The sequence below is a fragment of the Myotis daubentonii genome, chromosome 16 (assembly GCF_963259705.1).
Source record: "Myotis daubentonii chromosome 16, mMyoDau2.1, whole genome shotgun sequence".
Taxonomy (NCBI): domain Eukaryota; kingdom Metazoa; phylum Chordata; class Mammalia; order Chiroptera; family Vespertilionidae; genus Myotis; species Myotis daubentonii.
Window position 1 is genome coordinate 33,112,162 of NC_081855.1, and position 14,740 is coordinate 33,126,901.

The following is a 14,740-nucleotide window of genomic DNA, read 5'->3' on the forward strand; positions in this document are numbered from 1 at the left end:
ATCTTTCCCTCTCTCTTACACTCTCTCTAAAAGATCAATAAAAAAATATCCCAGGGTGAGGATTAACAAAAAGACCAAAAAAGAAAAAAAAAAGGAAGAGCCAACTGGCCGGGCTGGCATGGCTCAGTGGTTGAGCATTGACCTATGAACCAGGAGTTCACAGTTCAATTCCTGGTTAGGGCACATACCCGGGTTGCGGGCTCAATCCCCAGTGTGGGGCGTGCAGGAGGCAACTGATCAATGATTCTCTCTAATCATTGATGTTTCTATCTTTCTCCCTCTCCCTTCGTCTCTGAAATCAATATATATATATGTATATATATATATATATATATATATATATATATATATATTTTTTTTTTTTTTTAAAGGGCAACTGGAGAAGAGGACTTTGCAAGGACTCCCTAGGGAGTTCCAGAGCAGACCATGGGGGTGGTGCCCTGAGAAAACGGCCCCAAGATCCTGTGACCTGTATGACCCTGTGGCATCAGGGGAGGGGTGCAGTAGGCAAGAAGGGCCTATGACTACAGAAGAAGACCTTAAGGCAGGTTCTGGCAGCTCTGACTGACTCCACCCAAGTTCATCAGGCCAATGGGGCTGGGGCTTGTGACAACATAGACGGTAGCTTTCGGTTGAGTCAGACCAGGTAAGTCCTCATTCACCTTCCTCTTCCTGTATGCAGACACACAAAACCTCTGAGACCCTGAAAACCAAGAGGTGCCCCTCAGGAAAATTTCTAGAGGCCCCATCCTAAGAATTGAACCATCAGAGGTCTCACACGATGTGTCCTCTGAGGGTGAGGCTGGTGGGCCAGGCTGTCAAGAAAAGAGCCGGGTCTTTTCTGGGGAAGCAAACCACCTGCCCCAAATGTCTCTATAGCATTTACGTCCAGCACCTACTCAGCTGGGAAAGGCCAGCCAATCAGCTACAATTATAACTGAACTGGTATTGCTCAGTCTCTTCCTGAAATGGAAAATTCTGGTCACATTAGGTCTTGTGCCACTGACTTCTCTGCCCTCAGGAAAGTGATTCATCCACAATGCCAATACCTTCATTTCCTCCTGCTAATGGCTGAACTAAAAGAACAGGGTGTCTTGGATTCAGTAACCAGACATCGGGCCTCCAAGATATGTCTGGGTTGGTTAGAAAAGGAGATAACAATTCCTTTAATAACAGAAGTTCATCATAATAAACCACATGAACGTTGTTATTTTCTCTTACTAGTAGAATCATTACCAGGCACCCTGTAAGAAACAAAATGATGACACAGGCCAGTTATCCTGGCCAGGCTTCGGCAGTAATCCGAGGTCCACTGATTTAAAAACTGCCCCTTCCTGAATTCTGTACAGTCATAGGGCCTTCTGCACTAGTGCTCACTCCCAAGGCAAGGAACCATATTGCGGTCAGTGACCACAGCTAACAGGGCCACCGACATTCTGTATTGAGCATCCCTTACCAAGTTCATCAAGTAGCTCCTGAGATGGAGGTGGTAGCTTGTCAATGTGATGCTGCGAGATGGCTTCTATTAGTTCTTTAAAAAGATAAAAGAGGAAATGACTTAACACTCTCCTGGACCTAAAGTGGGTTTTCTAGGCTCCCACATGGCTTTGATTTAGGATTTCCCAACGTGAAACAACAAACTAAGGCGGAGAAAAGGCCTCTTACAATAACAGGCCTAGTTGACACCTCCAAACATGTGAATGGCTTTACTCCCCCTTTTACTCCAAATCCTTTCCTATGTTACCCCTACCCCAGTACTGCTTAATCTGAGCCCCTCATTCCCCAAGGATATTCGGGGTAGGTGAAGTACAAATTCTTCCTGAGAGGCTGGGAGCACAGTCCAGAACAGGGCTGATAAAGGGATACAGAGAGAGGCTCTGGACCAGTCAAAAGGAACAAAACACAAAGTAGATTTCTCTATAGATTATGAGGCCAGGGCACATAGAAGCAATCATACTTTGGGCCTTCCCCTAAGTGCTCAATTATAACATCAACCACACCCTCTCAGCATAATCCACAAAATCCTTATCCCCCAGAGGGAGATTCTAAGAGTTGTACCAAAGATGCAAGACATTAAAATTAATGTGGCAGTGCTCGCTTCGGCAGCACGTATACTAAAATTGGAACGATACAGTCTGGCCAGTGTGGCTCAGTTGAGCATCGACCTATGAACCAGGAGGTCAGGGCATCAAACTCGATCCCCAGTGTGGGGTGTGCAAGAGGCAGCCAATCAATGATTCTCACTCATCATTGATGTTTCTATCTTTCTCCCTCTTGCTTCCTCTCTGGAATCAATAAAAATTAAAAATAGTAACAATAAGCCCCTAGCCAGTTTGGCTCAGTGGATAGAGCGTCATCCTGTGGACTGAACAGTCCCGGGTTTGATTCCGGTCAAGGGCACGTACCTCGGTTGCAGGCTCCTGGGCATGCCAGTGGCAACCAATCAATGTGTCTTTCTCACATTGGTCTTTCTCTCTGTCTCTCCCTTTCCCTTCCACTCTGTCTAAAAATCAATGGAAAAAATATCCTCAGGTGAGGATTAAAAATAATAAAAATCCTATATAATAAAGAGGTAATATGCAAATGGTCATTACGCTGTGATGCGTAAAGACCGTTCAGCAGGAGGGCGGGGCAGCGAGCTACAAGTGACGGCAGAGAGCTACAGGAGGGCGGGGCAGTGAGCTATGGGGGGGGGGGGAGAGCTACATGAGGGCGGGGCAGCCAGCTCCATGCGGCAGAGAGCTAGGAGCGGCGGTGGGTGGGGCAGCGAGCTACCCGTGCACGGATTTGTGCGCAGGGCCACTAGTAATAATAATAAAACTGGAACGATATAGAAAAGATTAGCATGGCCCCTGCAAAAGGATGACACGCAAATTTGTGAAGTGTTCCATGTTTTAAAAAAACAGTAATGTGGCAAAGGCAACACGCCTGTTAACACACTGGAACTGTCCTCTAAGCTTTCCTAAGGAAAGGAGCCAAGGTGCAGATACAGATTTTTGCACAGTCCTTCAACATAAGGACATAGTTATGCAGCATATGTAGAATGGACTACTATGCAGCCATTAAACATATTTACAAATAATTTTTACTGAAGAGGAGAAATCCTCAAAAATATATCATCAAAGAAAAAAAGCTGGCTAGAACTGATGTAATATATAGTCTCAACTATGCTAAAAAAATGTGAGGTTTTTTTGTATATTTCTAAAAATATAGAAAAGATATGTACCAAAATAGTGCTGGTGGTAGAATTCAATGTGTTTCTTTTTAAAGCTCTTCTTTATTCTCCACGTTTTCTATAATGAGTATGTTTTACTTTTATAATTGGGGGGAAATAATATTTTTGCTAAAATCAAATGTAGCATCAAAGATGAGACTATGGCTCCCTTAAATTGCCTTTCTATTATAAACTTGTGTTTTGATATTAAACAGGGTACCTCTTGGCAGGCTCCTTCTCTGGATGGCATGGGATGATTTGTCAGACACCTTAGCACTTCTGGAGGAACCAGTCCCAGTAGATGTAGATGATCTTTTCTATAAGTAAGACATAAATATGGTAATTAACACATATATTGAGCTAAAAAGGCCCATATAGCTCAACCATTTCCAACATTAAGGCTGTGTATCATCAGTGGAAGAAACCAGGTGCTTGTTGATTGAGTCAAATTCATTCAAATGCCACCTCCTCCAGGAAGCCTTCTTACCCCTCTTGCCTGTGCAGCACTCAGCACTCCCTCTGTATTACAGTCTTTCTCACTAGGTGGTGAGCTCCTTCAGGGCAGGGACTAGGCCTTTTATATTCACATTTGGATGCCTTGAAGAGGGCTGGGCAAGGTGTCTGGCATTTAGAACCTGCCCAATGAACAGTTTGATGAATGAAAGGATAAAATTCTTTATTGCCCTACTTCAGACTGAGACCTTTTGTGAATCAAATGCCCAAAGAAGGTAATAGTTGGTTTCTCACCGAGGGCCAAAGCCAATAATCAATCTACTATAGCATGGTGAGTCAACAGGTTCTTTTTGTTTTGTTTTGTTTTTTAGTGAATGAATAAACATAACTATTTTATTACTCGATTCTGGGAGGCAGCGCTCAGCAGGAACTGCTCCATATGCCGCCAGTTGGGGTGATAATGGTTTGGAGAACTCAAGAGGGTTCCATTCACATGTCGGAGGCCTGGAGGTGGCAGAACCGGCAAAGTTACATTGCAAAGGGATAGAGCGACAGGTTCTCAATGCACAGCACCAAGGAAGAAACTTGTCGTTTTCTGAAAAGACTACACGTGCAAAATATGAGGGAGGAGAGAAGAAGGTGGCATAACAACTGAGTGTTTTCACTACAGACTATTCGTTCAGGAGTTCAGAGAAGACTGAATATCAATCACAACTCTTGGGGAACTAAACAGAGGAGGCTTCAAGACGGAAGAAGAACTCAAACCTCCTCAAGTAGGTAGGATATGATTAGAGAGAAAAATAATGCAGGTGAAGGCAGCATCATAAACTATGGCAGAGTTTGGCTCCTAGAGAAATTGCCAAACATTGCCTCTAGGCGGCAGAGGGTTGGGGGAGGGAGGCACAAAACCCAGGGTCTATCTTACAAGACAGTCTCAGAGAGAGCCCCAGGGAAGCTGGAAAGGATCCCGCTGGCTTCTCGCTCTCTTTGTAAAATGGATTTGGAGAAATCATGGCGCTCTGGACCATGGGGCTGACTCCATAGGAATGCAGACCTGGCATACTTACGTGATCAGTCAGTCTTGAAGGGAGAGTTTCAGAGGAAGCAAAAAGGGACTCTAGGCTCTTTACTTTCTCCTGGACAGTTGTAAATTTATCAGACAAAGTGGATTCGTGATAGCTCCAGCACGAGGTAGGCTCTGTTTTATCCTGAAATGTGAAGCTTTCAAGGCAGTCTTTATAGTGACTATCAGATGAAGAAATTGACTCTGTTGTAGAAAAGAGGGTAGTTAGTGTCTGAATCCTTTATATTATTTAAAAACAAAAACAGAAAACCTCACACAACCATATACCTATACCAGGCAATCTCCAAAATGTTAGTAACCAAAGTAATCACTGATCTGAGACGCAGCTCCTCCAAGTATAAAAATATGACAGTCTTGCCCTGGCTGGTGTAGCTCAGTGGGAGAGCATCAGCCCTCGCACTGAAGGATCATGGGTTCGATTCCTGTCAAGGGCACTTGGGCAGGTTTGTTCCTGGCCGGGGTCAGGTGTGTGCGGGAGGCAACCAATCTCTCTCTCTCTTTCACACTCTCTCTCTCCCTCCTTCCCATCCATTCTCACTAAAAACAAAATCAATGGAAAAAATATCCTTGGGTGAGGATTATCAACAAAAAATATAAACAAACAAACAAACAAACAAAGTCTCCAAACTTAGTCACCAAAATAGAGGGAGAACTAGGACAGGAGGATGTTGGTGCTGGCTATAGACAGCTGCAGGGCTCAGAACTATACATGTTTAAGCACAAGGGACTGTTTGAAGTTACAAACTCCAGAGAATGCAATGTATTTGTACTAAATTCAATAGTGCTCAGGGTACAGAGCAGTCTCTGCATTTGCAGTAAAAACACCTCCTACAGCTGCTTAATGACCACCAGCACCACCCTTCCCCAGCCTCCCATGGGGTTGTCCCTTCAACTCTGGCCCTAAAGAATACCTCTGCGCTGCGAGAAAGCACCTTCCAGGTCTGCTCCCAAGGCCTGGCTTCCAGAGCCAATGGCGCCGGGGCTGTCGCTCCCTCCCCCAAAAGCTTCTCCTCCCTGCAAGAGATTACCTGGGCTGAGTGGAGTGCTGACACTAGGAGGCGCATGGTTTACTCTGGGTGTTTTGCACGAGACTTCCTTAAAAGAAGCATCTTGTTCATAGGAGATACTAGACAGGTCCTGAATGTCTGTCAATGATCTAAAAAATTAAAAGCACACAATAATTGGGAGATGTTTGGAAAAATCTAACAACATATTCCTGAGAGGTACTTTTTAACCCGTTGTACGCCATAAGCATCTGTAGATGCACATGGCAGACCTTCCCCACACGCCAAGCGTGTCTATAAAAAAAAATGTTTTCCCTAAGTGGCAGCCCTGACCAACTTTAAAATCATTTTTCGTGAGAACTTTCAGCTAAAAATATTAAAGAACACCCGAACTGTGAGTAATATATTTATTTTTATAGTATTCATTGCAAACTGATCTTTTCAGTTAAATTCAAAATATTGTGGCATGTGGGGATGGTTTCCATTTTGGACACGTGGTAGTTAACTATTTAAGGATGCTCCTGCCCTGACTAGGTTGGTTCAGTGGATAGAGCATCGGCCTGCAGACTCAAGGGTCGCAGGTTTGATTCCAGTCAAGGGCATGTACCTTGCTTGCGGGCACATCCCCAGTGGGGGGTGTGCAGGAGGCAGCTGATCGATGTTTCTCTCTCATTGATGTTTCTAACTCTCTATCCCTCTCCCTTCCTCTCTGTAAAAAATCAACAAAGTATATTTTAAAAAAATAGAGATGCTCCTGACAAAAATCTTTATTTGGCAACAGGCCAGAATTAGAGAATATGTTTGAATATCTTATATATATCTTAAAGAGGATATTGGAGAGTATCTTACAAAGAGATACTAACATTAAATATATCTCAGCAACTAAAAGTAAACTATGTCCATAGATGAAAGTATATTTGCGTGGGAACCAGATTTAATCCATTTATATAAATAGGTTTATACCTCAAGTAGAAACACATAGTTGTTATTATCACTGTATTTCCTTGATTGCAAGATGCTAGTAATTTAGATCACATCTTCTTGGTGAAAGAAGAAACAGGTTCACAAAAAAATGAGAAGAATGTAGATTCTTACAAACAAGGAAATACTATTTCCCTAAAACCAAAACTTTACATAGTACCCTTAGGCAGCCCTTTGGTGGCCATACATGTCTTTCTCTCTCAGTTCCTTGGGTGACTCCTTTAACGTCTCCTCTTGTTCACCTTCAGGACTGTAGGAGAGAAAGTGAGAAGTTATATGAATGGCCTGTCAGCTGAGTGCACTAAGTTGGTACAAGGGACCAGTGTGAGAAGCAGCAAGAAGGGCACTAGGCTCAGAAGTGGGAAGTGTGGGCTCTGGTCCTGGCTCTGCTACCAACTAGCCACATGTTCTCAGGCCAGTCTGGGCCCTGCTCTGTGCCTCGGTTTCCTCTTAGAGACTGAATAAATATTCTCTAAGGGTCAGCCCATCTGAAATCAGCTGCTGATGTTATAGGACAGTGAGCAAGTTCCAGAGGAAACCAATGGAGCGCAGGAACTTTGCTGGAGATGGAGGCTGGAGCAAGGGGCACAGTCATGGGGCCTGACCATGTGAGACAGCTTCCAGGCACAGAGTGGCCAGAAAAAGAATACTGAAGACAAACTGGACCTGTTTCTACTTGAACCAGTATTTAGGATTCAATTTCAATACTTTTTGAACACAAACTACAAGCCAGGACCCACCTAAATCCTTCTATGTTTTCACATTTTTCATCTTTGCAACAATCCTGTGGGGCCAATGGTACAAAGGAAAGAGCATAGACTTTGACTTTGAGTTGTGTCTTTATTAATTCTGTTCACTAAAATATTTGTTCTCCTTCCAAGCACACAGTAAGCCAGCACTTTTTGGCCCTCCTAATTTGCATAAATGGCCACATGACCTGTTTTAACCAGTGAAATATAAGTGAAAATGATGTGTGTAACTCTTGGGAAGAAACTTTAAAGGACACTACACATGACCCCAGAAATCGACCCAAACCACTATGCCCAATTAATATTCGACAAAGGAGGCAAGAGCATACAATGGAGTCAAGACAGTCTCTTCGATAAATGGTGTTGGAAAAATTGGACAGATACATGCAAAAAGATGAAACTAGACCACCAACTCACACCATACACAAAAATAAACTCAAAATGGATAAAAGACTTAAACGTAAGACGGGAAACCATAAAAATACTAGAGGAATCCACAGGCAGCGAAATTGCAAACATATGCCGAAGGAATTTCTTCTCTGATAATGCTCCTAGGGCAATAGAAACTAAAGAGAAAATAAACAAATGGGACTACATCAAAATAAAAAGCTTTTGCACAGCAAAGGAAACCATCAACAAAACAAGAAGAAGACCCACTACATGGGAGAACATATTTACCAATGATACCACCGATAAGGGTTTAATTTCCAACATTTACAGGGATCTCATGAAACTTAACAAAAGGAAGATAAACAATCCAATAAAAAAATGGGCAACGGACCTAGCTAGACACTTTTCGAAAGAGGACATACAGAAGACCGAAAGACACATGAAAACATGCTCAAAGTCACTAATTATACGAGAGATGCAAATCAAAACGACAATGCGTTATCATCTCACACCTGTCAGAATGGCTATCTTCAACAAATCAACAAACAACAAGTGTTGGAGAGGATGTGGAGAAAAAGGAACCCTTCTGCACTGCTGGTGGGAATGCAGACTGGTGCAGTCACTGCGGAGAACAGTATGGAGTGTCCTCAAAAACTAAAAATGGAACTCCCATTTGAGTCGGTGATCCCACTTCTAGGAATATATCCCAAGAAACCAGAAATGCCAATCAGAAAGAATATATGCACCCCTATGTTCATAGCAGCACAATTCACCATAGCTAAGATTTGGAAACAGCCTAAGTGCCCATCAGCAGATGAGTGGATTAGAAAACTGTGGTACATCTACACACTGGAATACTATGCTGCGGTAAAAAAAAAAAAAAAAAAAAAAAAAGGAACTCTTGCCTTTTGCAACAGCGTGGATAGAACTGGAGAGCATTATGCTAAGTGAAATAAGCCAGTCAGAGAAAGATAAATACCACATGATCTCACTCATTTGTGGGTTATAGAGAACAACATAGACTGATGAAAAGGGACAGATCCAAAGACTGAGAAACAGCGATCAGGCTATCAATCCCCAGAAGGAAAGTAGGGGAGGGCGGGGGTAAGGGGAAGAGGTCAACTGAAGGACTTGTATACATGTATATAAGCCAAACCAATGGACATGGACAACAGGGGGATGGGATCATGAGTGTGAGGGGCGGGGGGAGGGGAGGTTGGGGGTTAATGGGCGGGGATGAGGACACATTTGTAATACCTTAACTAATAAAAAAAAAAAATAAAGGACACTACACAATTCACTGTCCCCTCTTTGCCTCCTCATCAATTAAGGATGACAGGATGGACCCTATCCTCAGCTTGCATCTCTGATAGAAGGGAACACAGCACAGCACACTCCTGGCTATCCCAGGATGGACAAGGAGCATGAGCAAATGATAAACTTGCGTTGTTTTAAGCCACTAAAACCTGGGGATTGTTATGTAGCATAAATCTAGCTTCTCTTGACTGAAATAGCCACTCACCAACTGTTCAACCTTAGAAAAAATACTTAAACTCTCTGAAGTTTGCTTTCCTTACTGGCAACATGGAGATAATAGTGTGTACCTCAGAGGGTTGTTCTATGAATTAAATTTGACAAAACAGAGTACCTGCACATGGTGGCTGCTTAGGAAATACTAGCTACAATTATTATAGATAAGGAAACTAAGGCCTCAGAGAGGGGAAAAGTAAAGTGAATGTTATTGTATTAGACCCTTTACATCTATTCATTTTTTAATTAAACTTTCTTTTGAGATAACTATATTCACATGCAGTTTTAAGAAATACACTTTACCCAGTTTCCCTCAATGGAAACATCTTGCAAATCTACAGAACAATATCACAACCAAGAATGGACACCGATACAATCAAAACAGGCATTTTCACCACCAATGTTGCCCTTTTATAGCCATGCCTACTTCCCTCCCACTACCTACCTCCTCCCTAACTCCTGGAAACAATTCATTTGTTCTTTATTTCTATAATTTTATCATTTCAAAAATGTTACATAAGTGAAATCATTTAAATAACTTTTGGGGATTGATTTTTCCACTCAGCAGAATTCTCTGGAGATTTATCCAAGTTGTCACATGTATCAATAGTTCATTGTTTTCCTGGCCACGTAGCTCAGTTGGCTAGAGCATTGTCCCGCTACACCCAGGTTGTAGGTTTGATCCCCAGTCAGGGCATATACAAGAAACAAAATATTTAAAAATAAATAAATAAATGTTTTTTGTTTTTTTTAAGAGAGAGAAGTATTGATGTGAGAGCAGAACATTGATCAGCTGCTGCCTACATGCCCCCTACCGGGGATCGAGTCCTCAGCCCAGGCATGTGGCTTGACTGGGAATTGAACCGGCAACCTTTCAGTGCACAGGATGACGCCCAACCAACTGAGCCACACCAGCCAGGGCACTGTTCATTCTTTCTTATTGCTGAAGAGAATTCCATAGTATGGATGTATCACAGCCTGTTAAATCGTCCCCTTGTTAGATAAAATCTGGGTTTCCAGTTTTTGGCAACAAAAAAAGTAGCTATAATTTTCATGTGTGTATTTTTGTGAGCTTAAGTCTTCATTTCTCTGGGATAAATGCCCAGGAGTTATATTATTACTTTTAGTCCCTATGTCAACATTCTCAGTAAAGATTCTTATTTCTGTTTTACAAACAGGGAAATACAAGAGAGGGCTTGAGAAACCTGACCAAGGTCACACGGACAGAAAGCAGCCAGGATCTGAATCCAGATAATGACTGCCTTTCATGACCACTCACACTCTGAACAAGTCCTAACAAAGCTCATTCGCCAGAGCTAATTTTTAGAACACAGGGCTAGTACATTTTAAGATGAGAATATATAAATACGGGGTGCTATCACCAATTAACTTTACTTCTATGAGTCTGGGACTGTGAAGAAGATAATAGCACATACCTTCGTAAAGGTTGGAATTGAGACCTGGTCAAAACCTCAGCATCCTTTCCAAAGCTTTGTCTCCTTTGGGCCTTTCTTTCACCTGAAAGAATACAGCAAATGTATTTTTTACTTGATTTTTGCCAACCCAGATTATCCTTTTCATTGCCTTCACTCTCCCTTGGTCTTGTTCAGATGAGAAATACTCTGATAAACAGAAGTGCTTCCTAATTGGGTTTGGACTGAGTGCCGCAGAAGGGGTTTTTGTTCCAAAAGTTTGTTTTTCTTGCTCAGAGGGGAGAACTCTGACACTCAGAACACAAGCAAGCCATTTACTGGCCTTCCAGTCATAACCTCACAGTTATTTTTGGAGACAAATGTTGTTTTGTCTTTTCAGGAAGGCAAATTGATCTGGTTCCTGTCAACAGACACCAGGGGGCGTTGAAACCAAGAACTGTTTGTTCACTAAAGAGCCCAAATAGGAAAAACCATTAACTGAGCTTCCCCAGAGCGCTAACTGTGCCTCTTGGCCATCAAAAACCACCTAAGGAGTAGGGCTGGGGTCTCGAGTACTAAGGAGCTAATTCAACTGTCTTCTGCCCTCCCGGATGCTCAGAGATACTGCGCAGACCTCTGGGCAGACAGGGCCAGGGCCCATTTTCCTTCCCACCACTGTACTGCTGTGGCTCACAGAGAAGGGGCAGAGCAGCCGGCCCTCCTGGCAAATGCTCATGACCCCCCTCCCATCCCTTAGGTCCAGGTAGTCCGGTGGGCAATGGGGAGGCCCAGAGAACAACGCCACCGTAAGCAGGTACCAAGGAGCTCTGAAACCCTATCAGTGAAGGCGCACGGGGGTTCTTCCTGTGGCCCTCTTTCAAATACTAGAAAGCATAAATGAATTCCTAATAAGCACAATTCAGAGCAGGAGGGGAATTTAGAGATTTGAGTCTGACCATCTCCTTTACTTTATACAAAGGGACAGTGCAACCTCGGTGAAGTGACTTTTGCCCAAGGTGATACAGAAAGAAAGAGCATCAGTGGCAGAAGTGGTCCCGGGAGCCAGCATGTGTCCAATTGTGACCCTTGTGTCATCGCCTGGTGTGGAGAGCGTATGTATCAGAGCCCTAGCAGAAAAGTGGGAAGAGAGGGCTGAAAGAATGAAACAGTAGACATCAGAGGCTTCCTCGTGGACTGCAGATGTCTGGATGGAACTAGCCCAGGTTTTCTGACCTGTCTGCCCCAAACGTCTCTATTCCACTCGACCCTCTTCCAAACATAAGCGAAGCGGCCGTGTGCCGGCCAGGCTCACCCAGAAAGTGATCATGGATAGAGGCTCCTCAAAAAGAAGTGGGTGGCCCAAGACCTAGGCCTGTGAACTTTTAATACTTATTATCCTGAGACTGTAACTGTTCATCTAAAACAGGGTGGGGAACCTTTTTTCTGCCAAGGGCTATTTGGATATTTATAACATCATTCACGTAATATAAATTTATGTTGCTATGAAAAAAGCTCCTAGATTTATTGAATTTCTAGTCCACCTGCAGTTGCCCTGGCAGGGCCAGACCAAATGATTGCCAGGGCTTTATACGGCCCACGGGCTGGACGTCCCCACCCCTGAATTCTATAAGCTTACAGCTTCTTAAAATGCTTCCAGCTTTGATTAGAGCCTGGAACAGGTTAGAGATGGAAGTTGGAGTGTGCAGCAGGAGGAAGAGGAGTTCACAGCCCAAGCCCGCCCTGCCTGGCTGGAGGCAGAGTGTTGAGACATGACTGTGGACAGCTACAAGGCTTGGTAGGTGGATAACTCTGGTTTTAAAACAGATGGTTACATACTTTAAGAGAGCAAAAGTATACAATTTTCAAATGTCTATATCGGAATCAGGGATTCACTTATATCTTGTCTTGTGATCCAAGGTTAACTTGCCATGTCACAGGAAGCAGTTGCTAAGCTAGGTGGAACCGAAGCCCTCCCAAGGGGAGGATGTTATGCTGCTGACTCTGCACTACTGGCTGTTATTAACTCTTTGCTAAGATGCAAAGCAAGCAAAGGAAAATGACGGTGAAACGCTGCCTTTCAGAGTGAAGAAAGACATAGCAACCAAGTTCTAGTTCTGGTTGTGTCAATAGCTAGCTCTGTGGGCTGGGCAAATCCTTCAGGTCAGCTCAGCAAAGATAACTGATCACCTAGTATGTGCCATGAAGAAGCCTTAAATCTAGTGAAAGACTAGAGGGGGAAAAAATAAACAACAACTTCAACACATGCCATAAGGACTCAAGGGGAGGTATAGATAACATGTGGATGTCTTGAGGCAGGTGAGGGGCAAGAGATTCATTCTAATGAAGGGAAATCACTGAGCCTAGGTTTTAGAATTTGTAAAATGAAAGGCCTGGAGACATTATCTCTAAGGACCGCTCCAACTCCAAACATCCGTGTTTCAACACAAAGTGAAGGCAAGTGATTCTCAAAGGAATCTGCCCTAATGGCTATTACCAGAGACTTGACATTGAGCAAATGCCTCTTGCATTCCTTCGAAGTCCTCTTCTATGGGACTTGAGGTCTACAAAAGAAAGAAAGGAGGCTCAGTGGAGGCAGACATATCATATCAAAAGGTTGAGAATTTCCAGATGTCCTTAAACATGGAAAATCTTTATAAGATTCCTGCATATTGTATAGAAAAAGAATAAGCCTGCTTTGCAGACACTAAGTACTTATTTGTACTGTATGTTCCTCCTCAACAAGGCCTCCCCCCACCTTCCATTGTAACGTGACTTTCCCTTCATCATTATACACTCCTCACCCCAAATTTCCAACAAAGATGTTCTGATTCCTGGGAGCTCTATCAGAAGAGCCAAAGAGCTGAAAAAATGGCCCAGACTGCAAAGCTATTCCATGGGATAAGAAGTCAGAACACTGATTCCTTTGAAGGGAGGCAGTGATGGGGAGGAGGCACAAAGTGGGTCTTTTCCGGAACCAATAATGTTCTGTTTCTTGATCTGGGTGCTGGTTACATGTATATATTCACTTTGTGAAAGTTCATGAGCTGAACACTTGAGGTCGGTGTACTTTTTCTATGTTATACTTTTTATATATGTATATATACTTTGTGTATATACATATGTATTCTATCTTTTTATTAAAGATTTTCAGCCCCAGCTGGTTTGGCTCAGTGGATAGAGCATCAGCCTATGGACTAAAGGGTCCCGGGTTTGATTCTGGTCAAGGGCACATGCCCGGGTTGTGGGCTCGATCCCCAGTGGGGGGCATGCAGGAGGCAGCCGATCAATGATTCTTTCATCATTGATGTTTCTATCTCTCTCTCTCGCCCTCTCCCTTCCTCTCTGAAATCAATAAAAATATATTTTTTAAAAAAGATTTTCAGCCGAAACCGGTTTGGCTCAGTGGATAGAGCGTCGGCCTGCGGACTGAAAGGTCCCAGGTTCGATTCCGGTCAAGGGCATGTACTTGGGTTGCGGGCACATCCGCAGTAGGAGATGTGCAGGAGGCAGCTGATCGATGTTTATCTCTCATCGATGTTTCTAACTCTCTATCTCTCTCCCTTCCTCTCTGTAAAAAAATCAATAAAATATATTTAAAAAAAAAAAAGATTTTCATACTGTCCCAGTCTGCTCACAATAAAATCAAGAATGTTTAAAGGATTAATAAGGGAAACTGCTCTGAGTTTTCAGAAGCGCAGACAAGTGGAAGTAATGCTTTTTGATGCATCACTGAATTCTTATCAGTCAAATGCTGTGACTGACATGGACGATCTTCTCTTTCCTCTACCCCACCTTCCATACTGGTAAAAGATCTAACAAGGGTGGCAGATTAGTGAGGAGCTGAGGTAGAAATTGTATAAGTAAATCCAGCGAGTTTCATTTTATAAAAGAAAATACTCTGTACAAATAGGTTCCTGCTAAAG

The 14,740-nt window shown here is 43.1% G+C and overlaps 1 protein-coding gene and 1 pseudogene across 1 annotated transcript in view; one reads left to right on the forward strand and one right to left on the reverse strand.

Moving 5' to 3' along the window:
* TEX14 (testis expressed 14, intercellular bridge forming factor) overlaps window positions 1-14,740 on the reverse strand; it is a 62,298-nt gene that overhangs the window by 10,884 nt on the left and 36,674 nt on the right. Inside the window, exons 20-26 of the mRNA XM_059669628.1 lie at window positions 13,312-13,378; window positions 10,842-10,923; window positions 6,924-6,986; window positions 5,780-5,907; window positions 4,735-4,934; window positions 3,435-3,531; window positions 1,457-1,531 (exon numbers count right to left, since the gene is read on the reverse strand). Of these exons, the coding sequence (XP_059525611.1) occupies window positions 1,457-1,531; window positions 3,435-3,531; window positions 4,735-4,934; window positions 5,780-5,907; window positions 6,924-6,986; window positions 10,842-10,923; window positions 13,312-13,378 (712 nt within the window). The remainder of the gene's footprint in view (window positions 1-1,456; window positions 1,532-3,434; window positions 3,532-4,734; window positions 4,935-5,779; window positions 5,908-6,923; window positions 6,987-10,841; window positions 10,924-13,311; window positions 13,379-14,740) is intronic.
* On the forward strand, window positions 2,800-2,897 carry LOC132219408 (U6 spliceosomal RNA; annotated as a pseudogene).